The 27,854-nt window shown below is 38.7% G+C and overlaps 1 protein-coding gene across 3 annotated transcripts in view; it reads left to right on the top strand.

Annotated features, from left to right (window-relative positions):
- Positions 1-27,854, top strand: part of pot (zona pellucida domain protein papillote) — a 51,113-nt gene that overhangs the window by 16,619 nt on the left and 6,640 nt on the right. The window contains exons 3-5 of one of the 3 annotated variants that reach the window (XM_087351090.1): positions 7,564-7,606; positions 26,468-26,842; positions 27,482-27,618. In XM_087351090.1, the coding sequence (XP_087207216.1) occupies positions 26,468-26,842; positions 27,482-27,618 (512 nt within the window). In that variant the 5' untranslated portion in view covers positions 7,564-7,606. Of the gene's footprint in view, positions 1-7,563; positions 7,607-8,668; positions 8,871-26,467; positions 26,843-27,481; positions 27,619-27,854 lie in introns of those variants that run through there. The other 2 variants (XM_087351077.1, XM_087351086.1) reach the window with 2 other exon arrangements.

Raw genomic sequence — 27,854 nt, 5'->3', positions numbered from 1 at the left:
CAAGTTTTACAATGCAGGATGATGTGTGCTAGGTTTCACAAGGCAATTAAATGCAAATTCCGTGTGTTAACCGAGATAGTTCTGGGGTCAGGCTAGATCAGCATCTTGCGCCCATTTCCGCAAATTGTCAAGGAGGATGCTGTCGGTCAGCACGTGTGTCTGCATCTCCAGAACATCTGTGCACTTAACGTGCTGCTGGGACATTCACTTGAAAATGGCTGTGTTCCATCTTTATTTCACTATTCCTAGAAGCCTAGTTTCTTACTTTCCAGTCCTTCCTATCCTTTGCTTACTTTTTACAGGCTGTCCCAAAATATGTAAACATGTAACCATTACATAAGACAGCATTTTGTATATTTCGTTTCGGCAACTCTCGTCTGTGTTTATCTCATTCGCTTTCTTTTCTGCTGTTTTCCGTATTGTCTTCCTTTAACCCCGTTTTTTTCTCTTTTCACATCCCTCTCTTTGTTTCCTTTTTGTATTTATTCCGTTTCTGTACTTTTTCCATCCAGTTCTTTTCCTATGTACTTGCTCTTAATTTTTACTCGCTGTCTGTTTAATTTCTTCTTTCTTTGATTCGCTCTGTTTCTTTCATTCATTGCTTCCTTGCTTTTTCCACCTTATTCGTTGGATACGTGTAACAAGATGTGTATCTATATGGTGCATAAACAAAGAATCACAAAATATTTTCAGTCAACCCTTCCTTTTCACTTATTTAACGAATTTGCTTATCTATCTGAATCAAAGTAAATCAGTACTCAAATAGGCGGACGTCAAAGTAAACATTTAATTAGACGCAGTTTGTTTAAAATCTGCGTAGGCCCGTGCCAACGTACCGGGAGGTCCGTACACACGTCTGCAGGAGGCTTCTTATCCGCTGCAGGTGCCTATTGTCTGTGTGTCGATATCACGCTGTTGTGTCCCCCCTTGTCAGGACCTGCGACCATGTCCAGAGGCCATGGCGTGACTGATGTACCTTCTCGTGGTTAGTACAGAATATTAAAACAAAGGACCAAGGAAAGCAGGAAGAAGTCTAACTCGTCTTCCGAAGGTATTTGGTTAGTATCCCAGTCAGAAATCTGGTGTCCCGATAAAAGTTTTCTGTACGATTCCTCAGTCACGACACATTTCGATTTACCTCGACGTTTACTGACGGACAGTTTGGTCTTATCGTATCTGATAGTTCTGTGCCGACCACCAAGAAAAACATCTCCATTACCTTAGATTCGCAGGTCAAGACACGGTAGACACGAACGCTTCTCCGCTGGATAATCCTCATAACTTTCAAAGTCGAAAAATAAAAAAAGACTGGCCACGTCACAAATGATCGACCTACCCTGTAATTTGAGCACTTACTAGAAATTATTTGCGAGTTCCTTGATAGTTCATGGGAATACGCGTAAACAGAGACGCGTCTGAAAAGTTGAGGAATGTTGATCTGGATTTACCCCGAGATTTTTGTGTTCCTCGTACGTGAGAATATGCGCCAGATGCCATTGTCATGAAGACGGCGAAGGGGGGTGGAGGGGACGAAGCTGTGACACGAAACAAAACAGAAAGACACACATAGCAACAGACGATGAAGGATTCAAGTAAATGGAGAGAGAGACACAAAAGAAAGAAAGAAAATTATACGGAAAGGGAAGAAGGGAGAAAGAAAGCAATGGGATAAATGAACACTTTCTCGAAGCAAGAGAGGATAATTACTTCTGGAGTTCATGAAAGTGGTAAAAGTCCTAAAAATTCTGCTGGACACTCGAAGAACACGGACAAAAATGCGCGGAAGAAAATAATAATACAAAGAAATCAAGGGTTTGTGGATTTCTGTGGAATTTGGTACATGAGTTGTACTTGGAAAATTTTGTTTCTGTCAATGTCCCTGTTTCAAGTGAAATATATATCCATATTTAATTACATATCTAAGAAACAGTTCACCACAAGAAAGCATGGACACAGCCAGTAACCTTCTGGCTCGTACCTGGTACACAGCGGCGGATGTGAAAGTCGGGGGACGCCAACCGGGATTCGAAGTGGCCTCGGCACACATATTCCACACCGCCTCTTGACCGTAACCAGTTACTGCAGACCTGCGGCTAGAAAGCTGCCATAAGGAACCCTTGCCCACTTACCAATCTATAATTGCAATTTATTTTAAGAGATAAACCCACACACGAAATACATTTATTAGCACGTCGTGAATCAAGAAATTACGGTACGTCACTTAATTGATAGCAACCAAACCCGAGGTTTCAAGAAAATGTCTTTGTTTACTGTTTGTTTATCATTTAAAGCCCCTTGGTAACTATATATACCACCTGCTTTAACAGTCAGTAAACTGCGTTATCTATTTATGTGTTATGTATAATTCTCAAAGTAACAGTAATTTTCCCCTGAAACAGTATTACCAGTTAATCTCTGTAACAGAAATGTTGTGTTCTATTTTAGGTACGGACTGAATGCTTGAATATTACGTAATTAGACGAGCTATAACTCGAGAGGCTAAAATTTTTTTTTACAGTTTTTGTACAAAACCAGTACAAACGACACTATGTTATGTGTTGCTTACAAAAACTCAGTAAAGTAAATATTAAGTGGCGAATTAATGCCAGGCTTCATGTTTAGTCTTAATAACTACCTCTAGATTTTAGAGGAAGAGTTTTGTTGGGGTTTTATGTAAGACGTAATGCGAATTTAAATGTGTTACTTATTAGTCCAATTTAATCTCCAATTTTACACGTAGTTCAAAACAGTCTTTGTAATTTTAATAATAAGGTATATTGTATAAAATAGATACTCTTCATACCATATACATATAATGTATTAAAAACGATAAGATAATTTATAAGCAAGTATTTATATATTCAAAGTAAATGAAAATCAATGTGAATGACGTATACAAAGTCGCAAAGGAAGCATTTCAAAAATATCACCAACAAACAAAATTACTATTTAATTAACGAAGTAATTATTAAAGTAATTAGCTGCATTTTATAAGATCCTATTATTATACTGTTTACGAAATTATTTGCTTTAATTGGACCAAAGGGTAAATAGTTGTCTGTCATGGGGCCCTAAATGGATGTAATTCTTCCAGTTTACAACTTTCTGCCACGTTTCTTCAAGACCACCTTGAATATTATAATCCTCCCATCTATGTCTAGGTCTAGACATTGAACCTATAACATACCAAACAATAAACACGGAAGGCACATGAGAGGAAACCTTTCAGTAGTTAACATCAAAATACCTTCAGTAAAATAAACAACTTGTTTATTTACTGACTGCCTTACTGTTTTAAATGGATAATCGTAAAACAGAGCCTCTTCTTGAAGCTAATACTTTGCGTGGTAGCTAACCAGTCTTCTTTAGTGTCTTCAAGGCAATTCAGAAAAAAATATTTTTCTCTTACCTTGACATTACTGTAAACATATCCATAGACAAGAGATGCTACAGGATACATTATGACGTCATTTGCTGAGGTCGAGGCAAAGAGAATTCGTTAAGTTGCTTCACTAAAATGTGTCCAGTATTCTTCAGACAGAGTGAGTGTTTTCAGTACTATCTTTGGTTTTATTGTGAGGTTTGTAGAACTATCATTATCATCGTCATCATAATATAACAGAAAACATATTTAAAATTTGATGATAAACTTAGTAATAATATGCTCAATATAAATAATTTGATTACAGTATTAACTGAAAGTAGTTCTTAATTATGCGTGGCCTACTTGAGATGTGCCTTCAGCTTTAAAGATTTTGCATTTCCTTGTGACACACTCGTTGTTTAATGCTTTGATAAATTTTCTTCCTGAAATGTCAGCAGACCAGATACAGCGCATTGTTTCCTGGATTGAAGTTACGATACTTTCAGTTTCTTCCTGACTTTTTCCCCCTTTTGCTCTGTGGCTGCCTGCCAGCCCAAGGAGGTGAAAGTGGTGGCCGCTGCTACGGGTGTACGAATACAAGGGCGTTAACATAGGCCATATCAAGACGTGTGTATTTGGTCTCTCATGTTTCCGCAATGGGTTTTTTGTGCCTGCGAGATAACTGGGTCATTATGGCGACGGGCTGGATGAACTGGGTTCAGTCCCCGACAGGGGTTGAGATATTTTACTTTGCCAAGACGTCCAGACCGGCTCCAGGATCCAGACTCCTATCTAGTGGATATCTCTGATGTCAAGACGGTCGGAGCGTGAAGGCGATCGCTCACATTCATTTGGCGCAAGAAATAAGGTGCTTGAAGCTATACCCTACTGCCTCCACGCCTTCATACACCTACATTGCACTGTGTTTCTCACGTACAGTGTCTTTATCGTCACCTTAATTTATAGAACGACACTACGTCAACTGCATTATGCAAGCGCCGGAATGATTGTGAATGATGAAGAATGCGGAAGGTACAGACCCAGTGATGTCTGCAGCAAATGAGAAAAGACACGGAAACTAAGTCAGGGTGGGCTGCCGTTGGGTAAATTCGAAATACATTGTCGCTGCACCAATCTGCTCGGTCTGTTCACTTCTCGTTGTAAGACTCAGAATGATCGTCTAGTTTCCGGTGTGCCTGTGTGTGCGCACTGCGTGGCATGGGGTCGTTTTATCCCCCATCCTCAACTTGTTGTAGAAGGTGAAAGTGATGGCCGGAGGGTGGAGGCAGGAGGAAAGTTTTTACTTCCTTTTTAATGCTCGCGTTCTATAATAATCTTACACCTTAAAAGCGAAAGGTATTTTTCAGGTAATAAATTCCAATGTTTCCCTTTTATGCTAATGTGTGATGTGGTTTTCTTTATCTTAAGAACTTACTGCCCACATATAAAGTCACGATGGGTGATTATTTTATCTGAGTACCGAATTCTGAAGACGGTTATAACCGAGGGTATATTGGGGCCATCACGTTCTGGGGTACTACTGTATAGAATGTTGAACAGAAACACGAAAGTTAACGTGCCAGTTGGTTTTTGCTTATGTATTTACTTATTGCCTTCACGGATTAGGACATGACTCAGCTTCTTGTGACCTCATTTGTTTGATCAAACCGCCACTTGTAACTATCAAACACTCCAAAGGATTCGAGGAGAGCATTTGGACCTAAGTGCAAAATTAGTGGAGGGACAAAATTGCATCCCAATTTATTTTGCCTCTTGTTAATATCCGTTATTAGAATGAACACAGTCCAATACGTATGGTTTATTGCGCATGTGTTCCGTGTGAAAGGCTGGCCGGTCGTGTTACGTAACGTGTGGTGTGATTTCACTTTTCGCGAGGTGTAATCCAGCCATCTGACGCCTTCATCTGTCGTGGGTGTTAACACATATAAAAGGGTTAACGTTATGCCATATGTCCTGTTCTTCCTTCATAATTTCTCTTACAATTTCATATGAACTTGTGTTATTTTGAACCAAATAAAGATATTATTGCATAACTAAGATGGTAGTTGGCTAGTGGCCAAGAAATTTCTTTATTTTTTGGAATCTTAAGGTTCTTTGCCGTGTTCTAGATAAATTGTCATTGAACCGTATTCCTAGTCTTTTTAAACTAGGAACACTTCCTTCCCCCATTTCTGTGGGATCGAATTTAATATTTCCTTTCAATCTACAGCAAGGCATCCTGAGTAATCGCCCCCTGAGATTTTACAGCCAATTTTTTTTTCTCACATGCTTGTTATGTCTCGTTTACTCCATCATTGCTTTAACCACCCAAAAATATTAAGCGGAGCTCCTCATTGTTTTTCTCCATCGTCTACCTGGATGTTTTCTTCGATGAGATGCCTGGTTGCAGATCCATTAAGTCGGCAGGCGTCACAGGACTCAGGAGCTGACCTGCAGGCGAAGTGATACGGAGTTTCAGTCAGGCACTGAACTCTGTATTCTTGTATACAGAATACTTTATGACCAAGGAAGAACAAATATGATTGATATGCGATGTCACGTAGTTTCCGAGTTTTATGGACGAGGCTACTGCACCAGAAGCCACATTACAATTATAAACTTGAAGGAATACCGGTTTAGAAAAGAAAGCTGCTTCATCAACTATACAGGATTTCTCGATTGGAAGCAAGTAGTTCTGGCATATTAAGAAAAAGTTCCTGATACTTAGTTTGGAGGAATTAGAAATTAAATAATCTGTTCTGCAACCAAGCAATTAAATAAATGATCAATAAATTTTCTGCAAGGTTCTTTATGTCATTTTCTAACTTCTTTCATTATATCCTTCGTGTTTTATTATTCTTTGCTTTTTTAATCGGCTACCACATGTCGTGACCTCGTCGTTACACCCCTGCGTCGTATTCGGGAGTTCTCTAGTTCAAATCTCGGCCCGGAAACCAGTTATTTTGACTGAGGTTTTCGTGGTTTTTCTCGCCCAATCTAGGCAGATGCTGGGATAGCTTGAATTATGCGCTGCCTTACACATTTTATAACGAGGTTCCTTACTGTGAGGGTATTGATCTGTTTCTCATCTCCTCGTGCATGCTACAGGTACCGATCATTACGTACTCCGTCAGATGATATTGTAATCTCGATACTGTAAGTGTGTAAGGACTGGTGCACGCTTCCGTCTGGAAACCAGTGAACCGTCAGTAAACTACATCTGCCCCGGGGTAGACATGACCGAACATAACAGCTCGTTGCAGGAGGGTCCCATGCCACGGTCTTTGTGCATGTTATTGGTAGCGCTTCGCCTGTTCTTTGACATGTGAAGAGGCGAAATACCTAGCGGAACAGAACTACACTTCTAAAATATATTGCAATGAAAGCTCATAATTTTTTCTATGCTTAATCTGATTTAAGAAATAAATGCTTTTCTTGATGAAAGTCTCACGGGTTACAAGCCGTTTCAGGTGGCTGAATGGTGAATAAACCATATCTTCTGCCAACGTTTTGAGAACAATCTCTGCTCTCATCCTCAGGGCTGCTGGGTAACAAATCCGATTTCTTTGTTGCGCTTTCGTTGATGGGAAACTAGAGCAGAGATTATTCTCGAAACGTTGGCAGAATATGTAGTATATTCACCATTCAGACCCGGGAGTCTCTCATCAACTTCAGTCACCGCGAAAGCTTCACTATATACAAATGCCTTAATATTTTGGGTTTGTGAGGTAAAGTATGATTTTTATTCGCAAGAATAATGAACAAAATATGGTTTGTAGCATGCACGGAATTAAATAAAGCTGCAGATAGTAACTTTCTAACAATTAAAAAATCTGAGGAATTTATTTTTCAGTGTATTGATGTGCTTGGTCAGAGGGGAGCCCTAGCTGACCTCAAAGTTATGGTAAACCACGGATCAAGTTGTTATAGACTTTAGATATTCGGTTCAATACCTTACGAGGCATCTGCTATTCTAGGGTTTTTCGTCGCTTTTCTCAGTCATACCAAGCAGTTGTCGTATGCGTCAGAAGTACTCCTTATCTTTATTTTATCACCCTAATGGAATAAGGTAAAGGGTACAAATTATGAAACCTATTATCGTAACATTAATCATGCCACTATGTCTCTTCTTCAATACCCTCAAGCCATGATAAAATACCGTAAATATTTTTAATTAAATGTGCTCTTGTTTCTTCTAGGTAACTGAATTCCTGAATAATGTTTCAACACATCTACTAACGAGTGAGTTATACAGTTTATTACTTAAATAAATTATTACATCTTTGCAGTCTAAGTCCACTGAATATATACCGTAATTTTACTGGAATTTAAATAACTCTGGTAGTTAATACATTGTCGCCAAACTTTAAAATTTCAGCGAATAGAAGCTTACTGTCATTTCGTTAGAAGAAATAATTTCGGTAGAAGAAACGGAATAATTAAAAGCTTAGTCTTTTTATGTTTATCGTAACGAAATCAAACACTGAAAACTCTGGTAGTTGATTGAGCATTATTAAGTAGTAATATGCAAATTTGATTTGTTGTTTATTTAACGACGCTTCCACAGTGTGTCGATTAAGTAGCGGTTAACGATTAGGAAGGACATGACGGAAAGTTTTTTGTTTCGAATTGACCTTGAACGAGGGAAACAGAAGCCAGGACAGACTAACTCTGGGCCAGGTTCGGAATCTAAGACGTCATGAATTATTAGCGTTGCGGGTATTTGAATGCAATTATAACGCAATCATACGCTCGTCTCATTTGCCGATGCATTCGACGTCGCTAAACGGACGTTTTGTTTCTGTATCGTACGTGCCGCCACTGAATGGCTGCGGGCAAATGGGCGGCGGCATCAGAGAAGAAGGCAGAAGGAAAGAAAAAGAAATAATAATGATCTTGCGTTCGTTCGTTGGCTTCTCAGCTTTTGTTCGTGACTACTCATCCTGAGAAGCGCCCGACCCACGCTGGCCCGTGCTTGTGGCTGTTGTAGAACTGACGAACATGACGGCCCAATTGCAGAAGCTCTGCCTGTTGTTTGCCAGCGCACATCGGTGTCCAGCGGAACACGGAACAAGTCCATTCAACGTTGCAGTCAGTGGCAAACTCTGCCGTTGCGCGGTGTTCGGAATGACTCGTGTTCAAATTTCGCGTCCCTTCGTACAAAAGGCTGAAGTGGTACCTTAGTCACTGTTCGTAATAATCCGGTTATTATTTATCGGCATTAACCAGTTCGACTGCTAAAACTAATTATATACCCTTGTTGAGACGCTGACAGTCACTCAGCTGACCTGGCTCAGGTTAGAAACCTGTGTCTGTCTTGTGAACAGAATCTCCGGATGCCGAAGAGGGCAAGGATATTGACCAGCTGAGTTACTGACAGCTGTAAGAGGTTTGATGTTTTGCCGACAGTGAAAATACTGCCTTAGTGGTCTTCCGGATTGTGACGACATATATGTTTGCAGGTGGTTACCATCGTTTCGAAGGAATATATCGCCTCCATCTTCAGGTAAAAGCAGGTACTATCACCTTCTTGGATAGGACCATGCGTAATGGAGATATTAGTTAATAGTATGACACTCACCTAAAACAGTAGCAGCTGAACCAAGCCTCAAACTTCTTACACATCGAACCAAATGTACCTTAGACAACGGACAATGTCCGTCTTAATTGTTGTGAAAGGACCTCTGTAATAGTAAATACCCGATTAACAAACAAGCGGCATCGTTTAATAAACAAAGAAATTAATAACTATGAAAGTTCCAATCAACGTGACAGGTTTTAAGAAGTTTGAAGTTCGTTTTATTGGAAGCTGCTAGAATGCCTCTTACATGACGTATGCTGTTTGTTTGTTTGTTTGTTTTGTAATTATTAAAATCAGAGGTGTAAATTAGACGTAGAACAGCTAATGACAGCCTGGCTGTGTAAAATGAGTGTGACAGTCGGTGGTATGAAAGGTGCATAATGATGCCTTTGCAAACAAAAATAGCGCAAGGCCTCTTGTTCCTTAATAGAAAGTGAAGGTGTGGCCATTTAATATATCAGAACGCGTGGCGAATAGCATTGTAACGTTTAGAAAGGAAGTTGAAGTAAAAATTATGTGTACGAGTCATTCTGTTGAAAGAGCAGATAGGAATTCTATTTAAACAAAGCCGAATTCCAGAATTTATTGGAGCATATTTCCGATCAGTTGCCAGGATTAAAATAGTAAGTTGTTTTCGAGATGTTCGCTGGTAGGACGACGGAAATTTAGATTCAAGACGAAGATGAGAAGAGGAACGTGGATGGAAGAAGGCTTGGTCAGAAATGAGAAGATTAATTAGTGAGTCGTACTGCCTCCATAATCAGGGTGATGATCGCCCTAATGATGGAGGCAGCAACGACCTCTGAAACGTTGGTAATCTTCTACCAGACTACACGGCGCAACGAGCCAGAAAACGGTCATCAATGTACTCACCACCGTGAGAACCTCAAATCGTACGTAGTAAGTTTTTGTTTTCGTGACGATACGTTTGGTTTATTGGACGAGACTATACTTGTGTCCTCTTGACACCCGAATAAACATCCAGTGAAAGGGAAAGCATATTGAACTTTCCACTGAGACAGGAAGGTCATGAGTTACAACTTAAGCGAACCTTTTAGCATTTTGTTTTTGTTTTGTTGGTAATGCTTCTCCTTCCCCCGTGATAAAAAAAATGAAGCTCACGAAATTTCCATGGGAAGACTTTGTAAGTTCCTGAATGTACGCACGATGAATGTTGTCGAACGAGTTCTTAAAATTATCGAGGCACTAACTTTTACGTGACGATCAGTATTCTTCGTAATATATCATGAGCATCATCTAATGATATCCACCTGCAACTATTATTACCGTTATCTGTAATCGTGGTTTATGTGGTATAACATTATCCTCCCTTCATTAGGACATTGAAATTTTTATGTTTTGATCATGTGGTCAATTGACCGTTGTATGACAGGTCAAAGGAATTTGTGTTTATTTTATATGATTAAAATTTATATTTTACGGAGTATATAAGTTATATATGTCGTAGTACAACGATGTGAGAAACCTGATTGCATTCATTCATCTTTGCCTAAAATTACAGTCTAATCTTTTAAGGCTCATCCCCCAATGTATAGTAGATTTTTCTATAATCTGTTTTTAAGAAGAACAAACAAATGAATTTATTATGACTTTATAGGTCAATTTTGAACATTTATTTCGATAAATATGGAGAAAGGAAAAATGGAGGATCTTTTCTAAATTGCAGATTAATTTCAGATGGGTTATAAGAGACGTGTCCCATTTACAATTTCGAATAATCATATTTTTCAGACAGTCTGTTCTTCACACCACTGACCTTGGTATTCATGTACTGTAAATTCATCTTTACCGCACTGCTGAAAAATTAATCTCAGTAAAGATAATATATTACGTAGAATCGTAATTTCCAGTTTTATTTTATTATACATAGTAGTCGACTTTGAGTAACTGATGGAACTTTATTTGAACTTGTTATTACCTACTGGCTATATTTAATCGTTACGAAAGAAAATAAAATAAGATCTGCGTCTTTTAACGGAGACCCAGAATAGCATAAACCATCGAAAGTTGCTGAGCTGTTTTGAAAATTAAACAGCCAAGTTGACAAGCATGACCCAGGAAACAGGCTGAATAAAGCAGCAGCTGATTTCTCGAACAATGTTTTCTTTGGTTTACTCTGTCATCTCAAGCGCACGTGACTCTCGTCTTGCTGCATTTGTTATGTACACGTACCATCTTGTCATGACTTAATAATCAGTAAAGTTTTCTCGTTATGTGCTTCTTGCATTAACGGGCTGCAGTGTCTGGCGATCAGCATTACGTCACCTACCTTGACCATAATCTTCTCGTCAAGCTTTCATATCGTAAAAAATGGTCGTCATAGGGACTTAGTCAAATCGTTCGCTTTCAGTATCAAACGTCTTGGGTTCGAGATCAGTCTTATCAATTCAGACGTTTCCCTCATAACTTTCTGTTTCTTTGTCTGTAACGAAGTCAGAACTTTGTGTATGTATTGGATTACCTGGAACAACAGTGATTTGGTTACCACGTCAAGCTGTGGTCCCCTCTGTGGGCCATCATATTAAGTATCTTAGACAGATATGCAGACCCGTAGGCCTACTCAGAAGACGATAGCATTGGGTGGGATGTGAAATATAATTTCGCTGTGCAATATGTGTATAACGTCAATTCTTTAGTTTTGGAATTTAATATTTTAAAACGATTAGTTATAACAGTGAAGTATGTAAAATATAAAATAACGCATTCGGAAAGAATTTCGTACACTTTTACAGTTTTTAATAATTTTACTCTTTATGTAAGCTATACAATTATTAATTTATTTCTACTGACTGACATTCTTAAAGTAGTTCCTTCAGATTGCTGATTTTTGGTTGAAGGATGTGAAGGTGTCACTGAAGTTCTATAGCCAGTCGGTTTTCTAGTTTCTAACCCGTGACAATTATTCAATATAATATTCCAATTTATTGTAATTGTGTTTATATTAAGTATCTACATTCCTTGTTAGACAACAATTGTTCAGTAACAATGGGATGTAATCTAGTTAAGAAAAAACTGGTGACATGAGAGATTATCTCCAAGAAGAAACGCTGGAATCTTGAACATCAGTTAGGCTTTTGTAAAATATTTCCCAGATGTTATTTAACAGCTCCCTCTCAGCAGTTCAGGAAGAAGACAGTCAAGAGACCACCATGAAATAATGCACTGACGAACCTTAACAAAAATGTCGTTAACTGTCGGTAGCTGTGAACGTCGTTAAGCATGAACCTGTAATAAGTATGAAGTAGGAGAGCTAAGGAGTGTACCATATGTGGCAATGCAATCCATCGTTCCACCTGTTAGCAGGTTCATTGATTTTTATTGCCAAGAATGTGGCATTTTAAAGTAACCAACTAATTTCACGGTTTAGAGTCTACATTGAAAAGTTTTTCTCAGCCGGTCAAGAAACTTCGTATTTTAAATTCTTTTTGTACTATGAGATATTTTATTTCCATGTTCTTAAAAATTTCAAGTTCAATTATGTGCATTTCAGTTTTTCGAGACGTATATTTCTGCTAAAACAAACTGAATGTGGAAACAGTTAAGAAAGCCGAAGATTAATTGCTGTTTTGACGAAAGCTCACCATTAGACTCTATCCTGAGTTACTTAAATAAAATATTCACTTTAACATCCCACACCTCGAAGATCCAATTTGATGTTCCATCCCCCAGAGGTTTCGCGATCAATATTTTATATGAATCTGTCTTGTTTCCCGCATGTGTTTCATGTCCCGCCAACTGAATCCTTGTTGCTTTAGGCCGAATTAATCTGACAGCATAATTATATTCGTATTTAACTGTTCGCTCTTTCTAACAAACAGTTTACTCATATGAGACAAAGAAACGTATATTTTTACTTGAGTAAGAATTTAAGATATTAGATCGTTACACGTGATATTACTTTGTTACGGCCTTCAAAACACCAAGTCAGTTGCTGGTGATGATTTCATTAAGATATTTTTTTCTACTTTTTATATTCTACCTGATGTTTACACCTGACTCCGAAAGTAGTTCCATCCGTCAATGAAGTCACCATTTTGAACTGTTTCCGGTTTGTGTTAAGTAATGTTAGATCTTGACTTTAAAATTTTCAGTATAATTACAAGTATAAAGGGAGATTCGCTGATTCACTAAATGCCAGTGATGACTTATGTAATTATTCGGTTTATTAAAATGAATTTATTTAATGCATTGAATGTGTATGCATATTTTTTTAGACACGCTGTATATGCATTAAGGGCCCCGATACTTGCACTTACATCACTTATTAATTTTATTTGTGCGTATTTATTTTTCTGTTTGAATAATAATTTATTTATGTTGTATATAAGGAAGTAAAAGTGACAAATGGTCGTACTATATTAACAATATCTGTTCGAAAATTTTCCTATCAGTGCTTTAGATGTAATGCGTATCACGAATGACATTAAATGTCAGGACCCACTCTTTATTTAGTAATACGACATCCATCGGTTAATTGAACGAAAACCGTAGGAATTACCGTTGTGGAGAGAATACAAAAATAAAACCACGTGTTCACTTGGGAGTCTGAGAATATTACATGCAAATCTTTGACAAGGGTTTGTGAGATGCTGGCAGGAAATGACTTAGCCCATGACGTGTTGTTTCCATCAACCTTGAAGCCGAGTGTGGGTAGTACCTTCCGTCTTTTAGCCACACATTAATATTCCATCAAGGTTTCACGAACTGCAATGACTGTGGCATCGATGTTGCCTAGGTAACGTATTAAAGGGATACATATGGACATATCATGACTTCTTTTTCTCTTAAGAAGGGAAAGTAGATTAAAATTACTAGTCAGGTAGAGTGGAGTGATAACAAGCGAACAGAAAAATATGACGAATATTGAGGCGGAAACAGTTTGAAAGAGAAACATCAGTTTAGGTCAATGAGACGACTGATTATCTCACAGTTGTTTCCAGTTTTTTGTGAGCTGTTTTAGGTGCATGGAAACTCTATTGTGTGCAAAATGCCTCAACAAAGACCGACGCCATGGCACGTCAGCTTCGAGACTCTGTATTCTTCTAAGTTACATGTCGCACAGAAAATTGGGGGTGTTGGGTTCTCATCCATTTTGTGTATTTGCAAAATTCCTGGTATTTAAGGTGAGAATCTGAAATGTAAGCGTCATTTAACGTATGTAAAACCGTGACAGGATGTGTAAGGCATCTAAGACTCGCTTTTCTTGGTTTTGTGGACACTGTCATACTACTCACAGCGCGTCTTGGAAAATCCCTATGTCATTAGTTCTACGTAACTGTTGAAGAGTTACGAAATTTCTGGAACTGTCATAGCTCAATAAAACCTAATTGTAATGTAAGAACGAATTTAGTCGTTTTCAGACTTCCGTTTAACATAGGTACTTCTAAGGATTGCGTAAGACGTATTCATGATGTTTCACCGTACCTCGATTCAGTTTAACATTACATTAAAATAGAACTTTAAGTTACTCAGAACAGCTTATCGTACAAGAAGATATTATACGAGACACAAATTTCGACCTTAAAAAGATATATCGTATTTTCTAGATTTCAGGACTCCATCGATTGTAAGATGAATTCCAGGTGTAGTAGGAGGTTTACATGAAAAAAGACGCTATATAGACTCTTCGACGCCACTAAATTTAAGTCGCACTCAGATTTAAGAAATATTAGAATGTGAAATGGTGCATCTTAAAATCGAGCAAATAAGTTTTTGTTATTTGAAACACTTCGATAAGATTGATACGTAACAAAATATAAAAAAGTGATTTATAAATGTATCCTGTTTATTATCTGTAGCATGTTTACGTTTAAAAAACGAGTTTTTATCTAAAATAAATTAACACCGAGGCAAAATAGCAAAGAAATATTTGGAAAATATGTGTAACGCATATCGGAGTTTACGCGTCTGTTTGTGTCCACTTCGTAGAAGGTTGTTGGCAAAGTGAGCAGCTGTAAAGTCGACGAAGATGGCAAGGTAAAATGCGAAACACACCCTTCGCGGAAGTAAAGTTAGGAACGAAGGCCGACACACTGAAACGACTTCTTTTGAGGCCAACTTCAGGCACAAGTCTTGCGAATCATTCAGGTCCAATGGTTCAGAGGTTCAGTGACAGGAACCATCAGGCCAGACAGCTGCCTTAGCTTGGATCACCATTTCAAATATTATTACTTCTGTGACATTTCCAGTTGAATTATCCCTCCACAATGGCTAGTTCGATGTCAAATGCTTGGATTCTGTGCCCGTGCCTGAAACATTGTTCTTGTTTTGACATGGTAAAATGTTGTCATGACAGATAAATTCTGTTATATTGTATTTTTTGGCTATTCGTATTCATATTTAAATCGGATACAAATACCATAATACTAAAATCATTTTCTATATGAGATTTGAAATTCTCAAGATGTTTACCTCTTTGTCGAAGACCAGGATTTTGATTCATGTAGTATAGTTGGAAATAATATAACTTTATAGAAATTAAACAGTGCTTACTTCAACAATGTTTACAGTAAGTTTTCTTTATGCCTTGATCGTGCATGAAATGCAGATGTTCCAATTTGGTTGCATGCTACAACCATCAGGGCGATGATGGAGGAAGCAAGGACCTCTGAAACGTCGATAAACTTCTACCAGACTACACGGTGCAACAACACAAAAGACAGCCATCTTCACCCTTATTTGTTTCAAACGTTTCATGCAAATTATTTTTCCTCTTGTGAGATTTGAGGTTTTCACTGTGGCGAGTATGAAGATGGCTATCTTCTGAGTTGTTGCGCTGTGTAGTCTGGTAGAAGTTTACCGTCATTTAGGTGTTTACCTGCCTTCATCATCAGGGTAAATACGGCTCAACAACACAGAAGACATCCATCTATGTCTTTGTTACAGGCTTCCAGTTTAGCCCTCAATCTTGACCCAGCATTTGGTTAATCTCGGAGTAAGGAACGTTGTCGTATACAAGTATAAAGCGGACGGAACGTGAAGCTGTGCCCAGGTTTAGAATGCGCGTAAATTTACCTGCGGTTTTCCTGTGTTAAGGCAAAGAAATAACTTTACCTGTTCAGCATTCTTTCTTGTTTCATCTTCTGTCGGCTTTCTTTTCTGTAAAACTCCGGTTCCAAGTTCCAAGAACTGTCAGGAGTGGAACATCTACAACTAACGTGCTTTTTAATGAAGCGAATCGCTGAAATGAGTAAGAAAAAGAGACCAGAAATTCGCTTCAGGATGGACTGAAGACAAATGTAAATGCCTTGAGCACAATAAAAAAACGAGTATTGTGTCAGAACTGCGGACTGTTTGAAAATGAATCTTTATATTTCTCGATTAAGCTTCTTGAAAAGACTGATAGATACGAGATTTTGAGCTAATTGGCGAAAATTGTTTCCAGACGCTGTTCTGCTTTTAATTTTAGTCCGAATATTGTACTATGCGTTCCTTGTACGCGGTACACGAAGTAACACAGACGATTTAAAATCATTGTATCTCATCTCACAAGCTGCGCGACGGATTCCAATTAAAGTAGCGGTTCTTAAACCTTCAAGCTACGGACCATAAATTTCAACAAGATTTAAACTTCTGTTTTAAAATTTTTTCCTCGTGTAAATCTTTTTACGAAAGAAGAGAAAAAATGTGTTTATTTTAGCTTTGCAACTGTATATTTATATATACAAAAAATGCATAAAAATATAAAGTCGCAAAGATTGCATTTCAAAATATGACTCATAAAATCTGGTAGACGTTTAGCGACGTTTTAGAGGTTCCTGCTGCCTTCAAAATCAGGGTGATGCGTGATCATCATCGCTCTGGTAATGCAGGCAGCAACGCAGAAGACACCCGTCTTCTGTTTATCTAAAGGTTTGTCGAAACTGATTGAATCAAAGCTCCACAGTGGGTAAGGATATTGTCTATTGTCTTGCGTGCCTTTACTACATAGGACTTTAAGTACGAGATTCCATTTCTACAATTAGGTGACTGGTGGTAATTATACTGATATTTCTTATTGTTTTTATGTACTTTTCCAGCATTGTTGCGTGTGCAAAGCTGTTTGTGAACCGAAACACATGCAGACTGTCACACCGTTGGATGTCTTGGTAGAGTTTCTAGTGCAAGTCTGTGGAACGACGTGGCCTAAATATCCTGCCTTTTGCAATACTTGTTCCCAGCTCAGCACACTTTCTCTTCATCGGAACAGCCAACAACAGCCTTGGCAGAAGTCTTTACTTAAATTTACAGCCACCGTCTGTTTTTTTATCTTCACGTACCGAATGGTTAGTGACGTATGTGTCAAGTTTTTGACAGGAAACGTTTAACGGGTTTATACTAATTATTACAGAAACAAGGCAGATATTCAGTTTTCATCAGAAACAGAGCCAATAGACATCTATCCTAACCACACAATAAATATGTAGCCTATATATATATATATATGACTAAATTACCTCTTACTGTAAAATACACGTGACTCTCGTTATACAAGGGAGTTGCATTCCTCCTAATAGCCGCGTATAATGAAAACGCGTAAAACAAGAAACGTGTAACAATCTTTTTTTTTTTATGTTGCACTGACGTCAGAATTCTTCGATGCCAAGCGCATCATCTGCATCGCTATTTCCGAGGGACTTCAACGCAGGTATTAGGAATTAAAATTTAGCCACGGATAGGCTGATACTGATGCTCATGTTACTGATATAAAACCGCGGATATGCGAAAACGAGGGTGGCGAACGCGCGTTTAACGCTGGTTTGTTACTTAAGTAACGTTAACACAAGTTTGAAATCGTGGCAGTAAAATACCATTGGGAAAACTGTAAATTGTATTGAAATGAGTGTTAAGGAAATAGATTATGGATTGGATTAAACTGACCCAAGTAGATTTTAGTGGCTCTAGTTTATAAGCCGAGTAATAAACCTTTAGGTTTAAAAATGTCGGGGGTATCTTGACCACATGAGCGACTATAAGCTAATCAAGAAGGATTATATTCCGTGTAGTTACTAGTGATTAAAATGATTTTATCAAGTTTCGTCGATTTCATTCATTGGCAGTCCAAGAACAGGCGCAGATTTTTAACTTCTTGTGCAAGAAACAGGAAAGGTGCGTAGAATGGAGTGTGAAAGTGTGGGATTAATTTATACATAGAAATGTTGGTGTAGGATGAGGGAAAGCTGTTGAAGTTTGCAATTCTCTTCTGAATTAGAGCACCGCTGGTGAGGTTGTATTTTCTCGTTTCTAATCACCAAAATTTATCCTCACTCCTTCAGACGTGCAAGAAAACCAGCGACTATTGTCAGTCGCTGGAAACACTTTGGTTCTTTTTGTAAGCATGCTTCTTGTGTGACTGCCAGTTAGCAACAATTGGAAAGGCGCCTTCCCACGTTAACAGCGCCCGGTTTGTATTAGGAGATTTGCGGACGGAATAAGACAGTCATTTGTTTCTTCGGGTGTCAGCGGGAGGGAGTGACCAGGGTTTCTCTCTCGTTTCACTTGACTTGCTCTTAAGAACCTTCAGACTCCATTAATACGAGTTATTCTTGCATTGTTCATAAAAAAGTACTTGGATTATATATTATGTAATCATTACTGTCTCATACTTCCCGTCGGGAGGTCTTGGGTTTATATCTCTTCCCGAAAATCGTCTATTCTTTCTGAGGAACTGAGATGCATGTGCAGATGTCGATGTTCGTATTCTGGGTGGTGACGCCATGTGGACTTGTAGGTAGATAACAAGATTTCGAAGACACTTACTGTCTCCGTCTTCAGGGCTGTCACCCTTACTGAGAACTTCCGTTGCTTACTTCAGTTCCATATTCATCCTTTGTTTTCTTCTACCTCACTCTGTTTCTTCTTTCGTCCTTCGCTTCCCTCATTTTATGTTCGTTCCCTTCTTTGTTTCTTTCTTTCCTATTCGAACAGCCAATCAGATGAGCTTTTTCAAATCAAAATCTTCATGTTCACATCTTCACACCGAGTTTCAGTGTGACTCCTAATGAGCGTTGTGTAATGTAACTGCATTCTGTAGGATAATTATTTCCCGTTACTGTGGCAGCCTTGTCATTCCTCTAGGTAGAGAACCACGCCCTTGTTCCGCCAACTTGAGACGCGGTAGCCTTGGTGACCAGCACGAAATGCCACCGTAGGCGAAGAACAATGGACTCACATCTAGGGGTGTCTTGGATACAGCGTATTTAACACAGGAACACAATCTTCGTTCCACTAGGGCTGTTTCCTTGGAGGTAAAGCCGAGATTAAGAAGGCGTTGAGCTATACCTTTAATATACATACGTCTTCATGGCGTTGTACTTAATTAAGTATCAAGGACACCTTTGCTTTTACTGTATGTAAGTTAAAAACAATTTCACCCAGTTGCCAAAACCAACGCCTAAAAGTTAAGAATGCGTGTCGTTAAACAAGTTAAGACACCAACGATTTAGTATATTACAGTTCATTATAAAGACTTTACTGGAAGGTAGATGTAAAGTTGTCCCCATGACTAAGAAAAGTGTCAGGAAGACGAGGCCTTTCGGAAGACTGAAGACAAAACTTCACACAATCTCAATAGCGACACCAGATGGAGAATGGCTCAGACTGGATGCATCCGATAAGAAGCTAGTTTAGTTCTAGAGCCGCTCTAGAATCTTTTGATTGATTATTGCGTTATTTAACGACGCAATTTCAACTGCCTGGTGTCACATGGCGGGGCTTATGTAATGCGGTTTTGTCTTGTAGGTGGTTACTAACGTTTTGGACGTAAGTACCGCCTGTGTCTTCAGGTAGAAGTGCTGATGATGAAGGAGATACGTTCTTACGTAACGTTCGTTACCACCTACAAGACCACACACAGAGTCATAACCAGAAAACCACAAACGACAAGTAAGCTGTAGCTTTACGTTTGTATATCCAGCATTAAAACTGAACCAGTTTCTCGCTTAGCAACAGCAGAGTTTGTTCGGCCCTGTCAAAGGACCTTGGAAGAAACTTGTCTGTAGGAATATAATCGGTTTTTCTTCCTATTGGTTTAGTTTCGCGAAACCAAATATAGACTTCAAACATTCTGGTTGTGTGTGTTGCTGAGGAGGAGGGGGATGTTTGTGTTTACAGGTCTTTGTGATCTATCTTTGTCTTTTCCTGTCTGGTGGCGTTCGGTTCGAATGTTGGTATCGGTTTTCTTCCCCATTCGTGATTTTGCTTCTATCTTATGCGTTTTATGCAAAGAACGCAGAAAATGGAATGATCAGATGAAAGATTATGGCGATTTTCAGAGCTTGCTGAGTTTAACCACCAACCAGCTGCATTATTTTTTGTGTTACTTCTTCGTGATACAAAGAACGTATTTCCTGTCACGCACTAGTTCCTCTTGCGGCCGTGCTTCCAGTTCTGGCGCCACCAGGACCGTCAAAGACTTTAGGTTCATTGCCTAGTACTTCGCAAAAAGAGAAAGAGTGCAATTGGAAAAGAACGGAATTCACAAAAAGGTTGAAAAATAATTGCTTCGAAGCTAAGTACAAGTAAACTATCGTTGACCGATTTCTCGCCCGTTAGAAATGAAAGCAGACACACGTAAAAGTGTTTAAAGATAAAAAACATATTTGTGTTAGTTTTGTTTTTGGTAATGGATTCGGTGATCGTATGTCTACCCGTGTGTTGCATATACAAAACTACTCAGGGGATTTCAATTAATTTTGGTAATACTATGAGCTAGTTTCGATTTGGAATTTTATGAAATTCACTTCAAATGAATCTCAAATTTAGCGTTGCACATTTTATCGAAACTATGGTAATTTTATTGGCCCCCGAAACTGTGGTTAAATTTCCGTTCAACTCCACCAAGAAATTGGTTTTACATGTTGATTCGTGGGTAAAATTCAATGAACTGAATAATGGTGTCATTGACCGTGGAGGCAAGGCAGTGATACAATGGGCTGTGATAGCAAAGGAAAGATGTTACTGGTTCTATGTTTTGCCGCGGAAGTAGATTGAAGTCTTGTTGTTCATTTATTGCAGATACAAATCTACTGTTGACAGAACCAATCAGCAGCAGGAATTCTCGTATTGCAACTCAAGGAGTTGGCGATTGAAGGAAGAATTTCATTTGACTGTAGAATTATTTTAAATTCAATTGCAGAGCAGCTTGGGGTGTGGCATTTATCATGTAGCTATACAGTAAAGTACGCCAATGAATAGAAATAAGCTGACGATGAACGGCAAATTAAAACTATAAACAAAAAGAAAATTAAATATCATAGAGTAATGACAGTTGTCAGACATTTATTTGTTAGCGAGATTTGGATTGAAAGAACACAATTGTTGTTGAATTTAAGAATCAGAAATTAAATTAAAAATGATAGTTATATTCTAGATTAGGTAACATTACAAATTAAAATATTTGGATGGAACTACGTAATTATTTGGTACATGAAATAATAAATGATTACAGAGAAATATTAAAGTTTAAATACATAAAAGTTATCGGCACTTCTTGACTGTCAGTTAAGTTACTGGCCGTATTTCATGGTTTTTCGGCTAGTCTTTTAATTTATCTCTTTCTCTTAACTATCTCCATGCAGCAGAGTTCTTCAGACGTTGAAATTGCTAGCATCTTATACAGCCCTGTACAAAATACAGTTCACTCCCTCGTATCGTAACCAAGGACAATGGACGTTGTGATTATGGAATTGTATTACTTAGTTATATGGTACTGTAGTCAAAGTAACAAACTTGAATTCGTATTTTAAAAACATCTGAAAAGCGAAAAGCAGTTGTTATAGTTTTGTAATTGCCTGTGTGGGCTACTTTACATGTAAGACAGCATCCCACTTGTCAGCGCGCCATATATGGAGACTCGATTCTATAGGACTGGACGTCATTGAAACAATATAGACAAATAACAAAGAATCGTATATTAAAATAAATGACAATAATATATAACCAATTTCTTACAAGGCCGTGCAAGAAACCAACATCTGTGCTTTCAAAACGGAGTTAAAAACTATTGTACTCAGGTAGCCGAAAAGGTCTTATATCTGAGAGAATGATTTCTGATGTACTTAGGATTCCGAACTGGTATCATCTCCTCGTCTCTGGAGCTCCAGCTGCCTTTGTCTGCGACAGCTGAACAGAGCTCTTAGCTTACAAGAGGGCTTATCGCGGTACGTGCTGGCGTATGCTGTAAAAATATTGAGGAAATGTACACACATTCCGCTTAATGGAAACACGTTTCGCGTTGAAGGGATTTTACTTGCAGTTAAACGAAGCATATTTTATGGGTATCGGTTGCGTCTATCAGCTCTGAAATGATGTTACCTACTGATTTGAATGTGAAATTTCCGCTCGTTTACAGGAACAGAATTTTAGAACAGGCTGTTAAAAATATTTATATATTATAATACCCCGAAGTAACTAAAGACACATTTACGTAATGGGCTTCGTATTTTGTACTCTTCATCTGGTACTGTTAAGGTGATTACATCAAGGAAGAGAGTGGAAGGGGCACGGCTATGGGACTTGGAAAAGCATAAGATTTTTTAGCAGGATACCCTGAGTGAAAGAGGCCACCTGGAAGACCCAGATCTAGATAGGAGGGTAGTATTGAAATGTATCTTTGAGACATAACGTGTGGGCTGTGAACACGATAACGGAGCTGCGGTTTTCATAAAATAGTTCAGATACTATACCACCTGAATATCAAATTTTTAAGAATGACTCCGTATCACGTTACTCCCTTAAAACCTACCATACAGAATGCTCCAAGAGCAGATTAAGCATTATAATTTAAAACCTTTGAAGTTTGACCCGTTGGTATTCCGAATTTCATCACATGAACGGCGCGAATTCTTGTAATTGCATTTTTAAATTTGTGTACAATCGATCTTGGCATTATGAAGATTAATCTATTTGATAAAATCTTCTCGGGAAATCAACCGAGTTAACTGGTGGTGGGGACAGTTGGTTCCCGAAACGTCGGTTTACTACGGTAACCAGTTAACGCGGCTGATTGCCCAAGAAGATTTTATTGATTGTACTCGCTGCGAAAGTCTCAAATCCTATGTTAATCTATTTATTTATTTACTTTTGTATCTATTGTCTTTTCTAATTCCGTTTTTCATACATCTTGCATTATACATTAGAGGCCGAATGCTAAACAATTGACTGCACAATGCTTCATGAAGATCCACAACATTGCAGAGTCATGTTTAAGATTAATCTAAAGAAGCGATAAACACTGTTGAATTATGCGGGGGACTACATGGCGAACAAAGGGTACGGGAACGTCAGAATTGTTAATGCTTCACACAGACTTTGTTTCTTTTTGCCATGAGCTTGTGTTTTTAAGCTACTGCATTGTTACTGGTCTTAGTTTCTAAAGCTACACATTCATGATACGCGATCAAACAAGTGCGAAGTACATTCTTGGCATAGTAATTGATCCAAAAGAAAAGGCCCTAGTCAAAGGATGGAAAAATTACGCCCAGCGGCGAGGCCATATATTGTTGATAATATCACCCGTCATCAATTTTTTCTTTAGTGCATAGAAAAGTATTGCATTTCCAACAAAATCAGCAACAAAACTGTATAGACGGAGCTAGTAATATTGTATTGTTTTGTGTGAGTGTGAAATTTTGTATGTCATGTTAATGGAAGAACACAATGAGGATGTTTGTGAGAAAGGTGCTTGGAAGAATATTTGTATCGAAGAGAGATTAAGTGACAGGAGGCATGTAGCACGCATGTTGGAGATGGGAAATGTGTACAACATTTTTGTTGGAAATCCTGGTGTTAAAAGGTCACTTTGACAATGTAAGCGTTGATGGGAGAATAATACTAAAATGAATTGTAGGGAAATGATGTTGGAGGGATTGGATTCATCTCGTTCAGTGTAGCAAGCGGATGCAGGCTCTTGTGAACATGGTAATGGCCCTATTGATTTCATAAACGGCGGGATGTTTCTTGACTAACTGAACGTACTGTTAACTTCTCAAGAAGAATTCGGCTCTGTGGAGTTGATTACTAATGTTATTAAATAGATTTTTGAATATAAACTTAAATGTTTATTTCCCCATTAAAAGTGTCTGACTTCGTCTTTTAACACAGGACTTCGACTTGTAAATGTCTGTTGTAATGTCCAGTCCAATGTAAGTGAAAGGTAATTTACATAAGCGTTGCGGACCACTTTGGCAAGCAGCCGACCTTCAGATAACTAGAACAGGCTTTCATATTTTGAACACAAGATTATTATAGCGAGATTAATGTAGATTATGTCTGATACAGCTGTTATAAATTACCAAGCAGAATACTTCAGGGTATATTTCATGATTGTCTATAAACTCAGAATCTCCGGACTAAACCTCAATGAAATCATGTTAATTTAAAAATTCGTGAAAAGAACGAAATAATTTGTGAGATATTCAGATTGTCATGGAGGTGAGTAATGAAGATGGCTGTTTTCTGGGTTGTTGGGTCGTGATACTGCCTCCATTATCAGGGCCCTGATGATGGAGGCAGGAAGGACCTCTGAAACGTCGGAAAACTTCTACCTCACTACAAGGTGCAACAACCCAGAAGTCATTTTCAAGTGCATGCCATTTCACTGTTTTACGTAGTCTGGTTACAGGCTTGATACGTTCTAATAGGGATGTGAGTAGTTCTAAAGTTGAACAGGTATGTACTTATCCATGCTCTTATAAATCTCCTGATATCCATTGTAAAACACGGACTTCAGAAGCTCTGAACAAAATTCAGAATCATCTCTTTTATAAAGACCTGCCTCTAGCTGGCACGTTGAAAGCAAAGTGTCTGCCACCCACAGAGCGTCTTTATATGCTTTAACATTTACATCCAGGCGTTTCTTTTCACACCTGAACCCTGCATTTGATTTCTCCACTAGTTTCCTTCACTTCTAGAACTGACGCTTTTGATATATATTACAGGTTTATCTTTATTGCCGCGTTCTTTTCTGGAATACAAAACTGGGCTAACTTTGATGACCTGCACTGGGGATAAAGTTTACTGTCTGCCTTGTGTCTGTTTCTCAAACATAGCGGTATAAAAGACGCTGTAAAATCATTGGGAAAAGTTTTTGAAAGAGATGGTACAGGGGGAAGGGTCATGTTGAATCAACAGACATAATTCACGAGGGACCATATAACGGAATTGTTCCGTCTAGGATCGCTGATGCTGTTAGACATTTGAAAAGTGTGCGAAATCACAAGGCGTGAAATGTAGTGCGAGTCTTCAGTAATAAACAGGGGTGGCCAAGGCTATGCTTTCCCCAAAATTATAATAATATTCCGCTTTAACTCGCTGTAGTATATATTATTTTTTGTTTTTGTGGCTACTCTTCGAGTTTGTACTTATTTACCGTCTAAGCCACTGTTAGCTTCACCAGAAGGTCTCTTATTTGCAGAATTTGTTGTTGCTGTCATACAAACAACAACAGCAACAAACAAAGAATACACCACATGAAAATTATGAGCTTCATTTTACAGTTGTTTGCATTCATCTGTTACAAAAATGTAATTATTCAGACAATTTTTATTGTAGATTCCAGGATATTTTAAATTCCAATCCTTTCAGTGTTTTTGGGAATGAAAGACGCGAACAGACCGATGGAAGGATGACCTCCCCACGACGCGTTCATTTTATTTATTTTTCAGAAAAAGAACGAATAAAAAATGAATGATCAAACGCTTGTGGTATCGTCGTGATGGTCTGAAGATTAAATCTCCAGAACATAGGGAGAAGCTTGCTTAACTGTCCAAGAGCAGTCGAACACTGTCTGTAGAAAGCGACTTTCTGAAAACCTGTTCTTTGGGGCGGACACACATCACGTCTTGCCAAAGCAGTCATTGTAAACCGCCATGCAAGGACATCCACGCATAATGCACACATATTCAAGAGATGCTTATGCATATGTAATGAAAAAAGTATAAAAAGGAAATCCAACGGGTTTTCACGCCCACTGCACGTCCTTTCACGGAGATAGTAGCGTATGCAGAAATATCTTACACGTTCATGGATGACCTCCAGAGAGCGACGACTAGGTCTTCCTTAAAAGGCATTGTTCCACGCCACTGTTTGTTCAAATAAAATGGCTTTTACTGTGTGTTCTTCTCACCGTATGTATATGCGAGCACATAAAGAGAGGGTCTTTTCTGACTGTGTGCATGTTTTATCACCGAAAATAAGTTTTGGTATTGAAAGCACACATTAAGATTTATCGGAAAATTTTTATTAGCAATTCTATTTAATTTGGTCTTATTTGCACAAAAATAAAACTATAAATTAAAAATTTCTGGAGAATGTCTATAATTGACTAATAAATTAAGTGATTTATTTTTCTGTACTCAGACTACAGGTCCAGCATATCATGGTATTCGATTTCACTACCTTAACAATATTAGGCGCCGTGTGTCGTACATAATTACGTTCCTAGTTACGCAGATCCTAAATTTCCCACTTCATCCATTTGATGAATCAGACTCCAAGATTGAAATGGTTAACACTTGTTGCAGATGTTGTCCAGGTGGACGTCCGTCGTCGCGACGGTGGGACTGTTGTGCCTGGCAATTCCAGACGCCCTATCCCAGTCTAACTATGCAAGCCACGCCAATGACGTGGCCTACACCGGCGAAGGTTTACCAGACTCAGCCACTCTAGACGGAAAAGTGACCAAACTGGATGACTTGTCGTCTGTCATATTTCTGAACAGGACGAAGGCGACCCTCAACTGCGGGGCAGGCTCCATGCAGGTGGAACTCAAATTTAAAGAACCCTTTTTCGGGATAGCCTACGCGGATTTTGACCGTAACAGCGCCTGCCAAGTGGCTGGCAAAGGAGGCATCAACTATAATTTGGAGTTACCATTGAAAGGATGTGGCACTAAGCAGGTGGGCAGAAAACGTTGTCTTATTCTTGTTATGGTACCTAGGGAACATTCTTCTGGAACACACACAGAAATATTTATCTTGGTTTCCAGTTCTTCAGAAACGTGTTTATCCAGTAATATCATACATTTGTATTTATTTTGTTTTATCTGTAGAAACACATTCTACGTGACAGCCGGGTTTCGCAGCAATTTGTATGCATCCACCCATTTATCCACCAACTTACAGAAGACAACTTTAATTAAATTCAAGCAGATAACAAATAAAGGATATGAACAACAGCAAATGGCACTTATTACGTCTTAGAAACTTTAAGTAATTTCGATTTATAAGAATAAAGCCTACACGTGTACCTAATAGCCTAGGTGTAAGACGCTGGGTTTCCATGCAAGAGGTCTTCGGTTTGAAACAATCCAGATTTTATTCCCACCCTTTCTGACACTGTAACAAAATCTCTCGGGCTACCAGCCCTGGCAAATGGTTAAAACTCTCCGACGTTTCAGCTACAATCTCTGTCTTTATCATTGGGGCGTCTGATGACAAACATTAAATAAATAAATAAGTAAATAAAATGTGTTCCTATGTGTGCCTGAATGATGTACGGTGTGGGCTCATGATCTGCGATCTGCTCTGTTCCAACAGGATCCTCAGAGGGTGTTCACGAACAATGTTGTGGTGCGGTTCCACCCAGGACTTGAGATGGATGGCGACGAAATCATCACCATCGTGTGTCGCTACCCTCCCCCCGTGGCACCTCCCCCACTGGCGCCCCTTCCCATGTGAGTGCTCTCATTTACTAACCTCTGTGTTTTCATAGGACCCTACCCGCGTGTTCACTAACAACATCGTCATGCGTTTCCACCCGGGTCTCGAGGTGGACGGTGACGAGGTGATCACAAGTATCTGCAGATATCCCCAGCCTACTGCGCCAATACCTGCAGGGCTTCCCAGATCCATGTAAGCCTCTACTAACCGCTAACAGTCTTTTACACACTCAACGCGCTGATATGGCCTC

The sequence above is a fragment of the Zootermopsis nevadensis genome, unplaced genomic scaffold (assembly GCF_977971745.1).
Source record: "Zootermopsis nevadensis isolate Lab colony 2312 unplaced genomic scaffold, Znev_1.0 Znev_ptg000002l, whole genome shotgun sequence".
Classification (NCBI taxonomy): Eukaryota; Metazoa; Arthropoda; class Insecta; order Blattodea; family Termopsidae; genus Zootermopsis; species Zootermopsis nevadensis.
The sequence above is the reverse complement of the archived record's forward strand: the minus strand, read 5'-3'. Positions and strand labels throughout refer to the sequence as shown.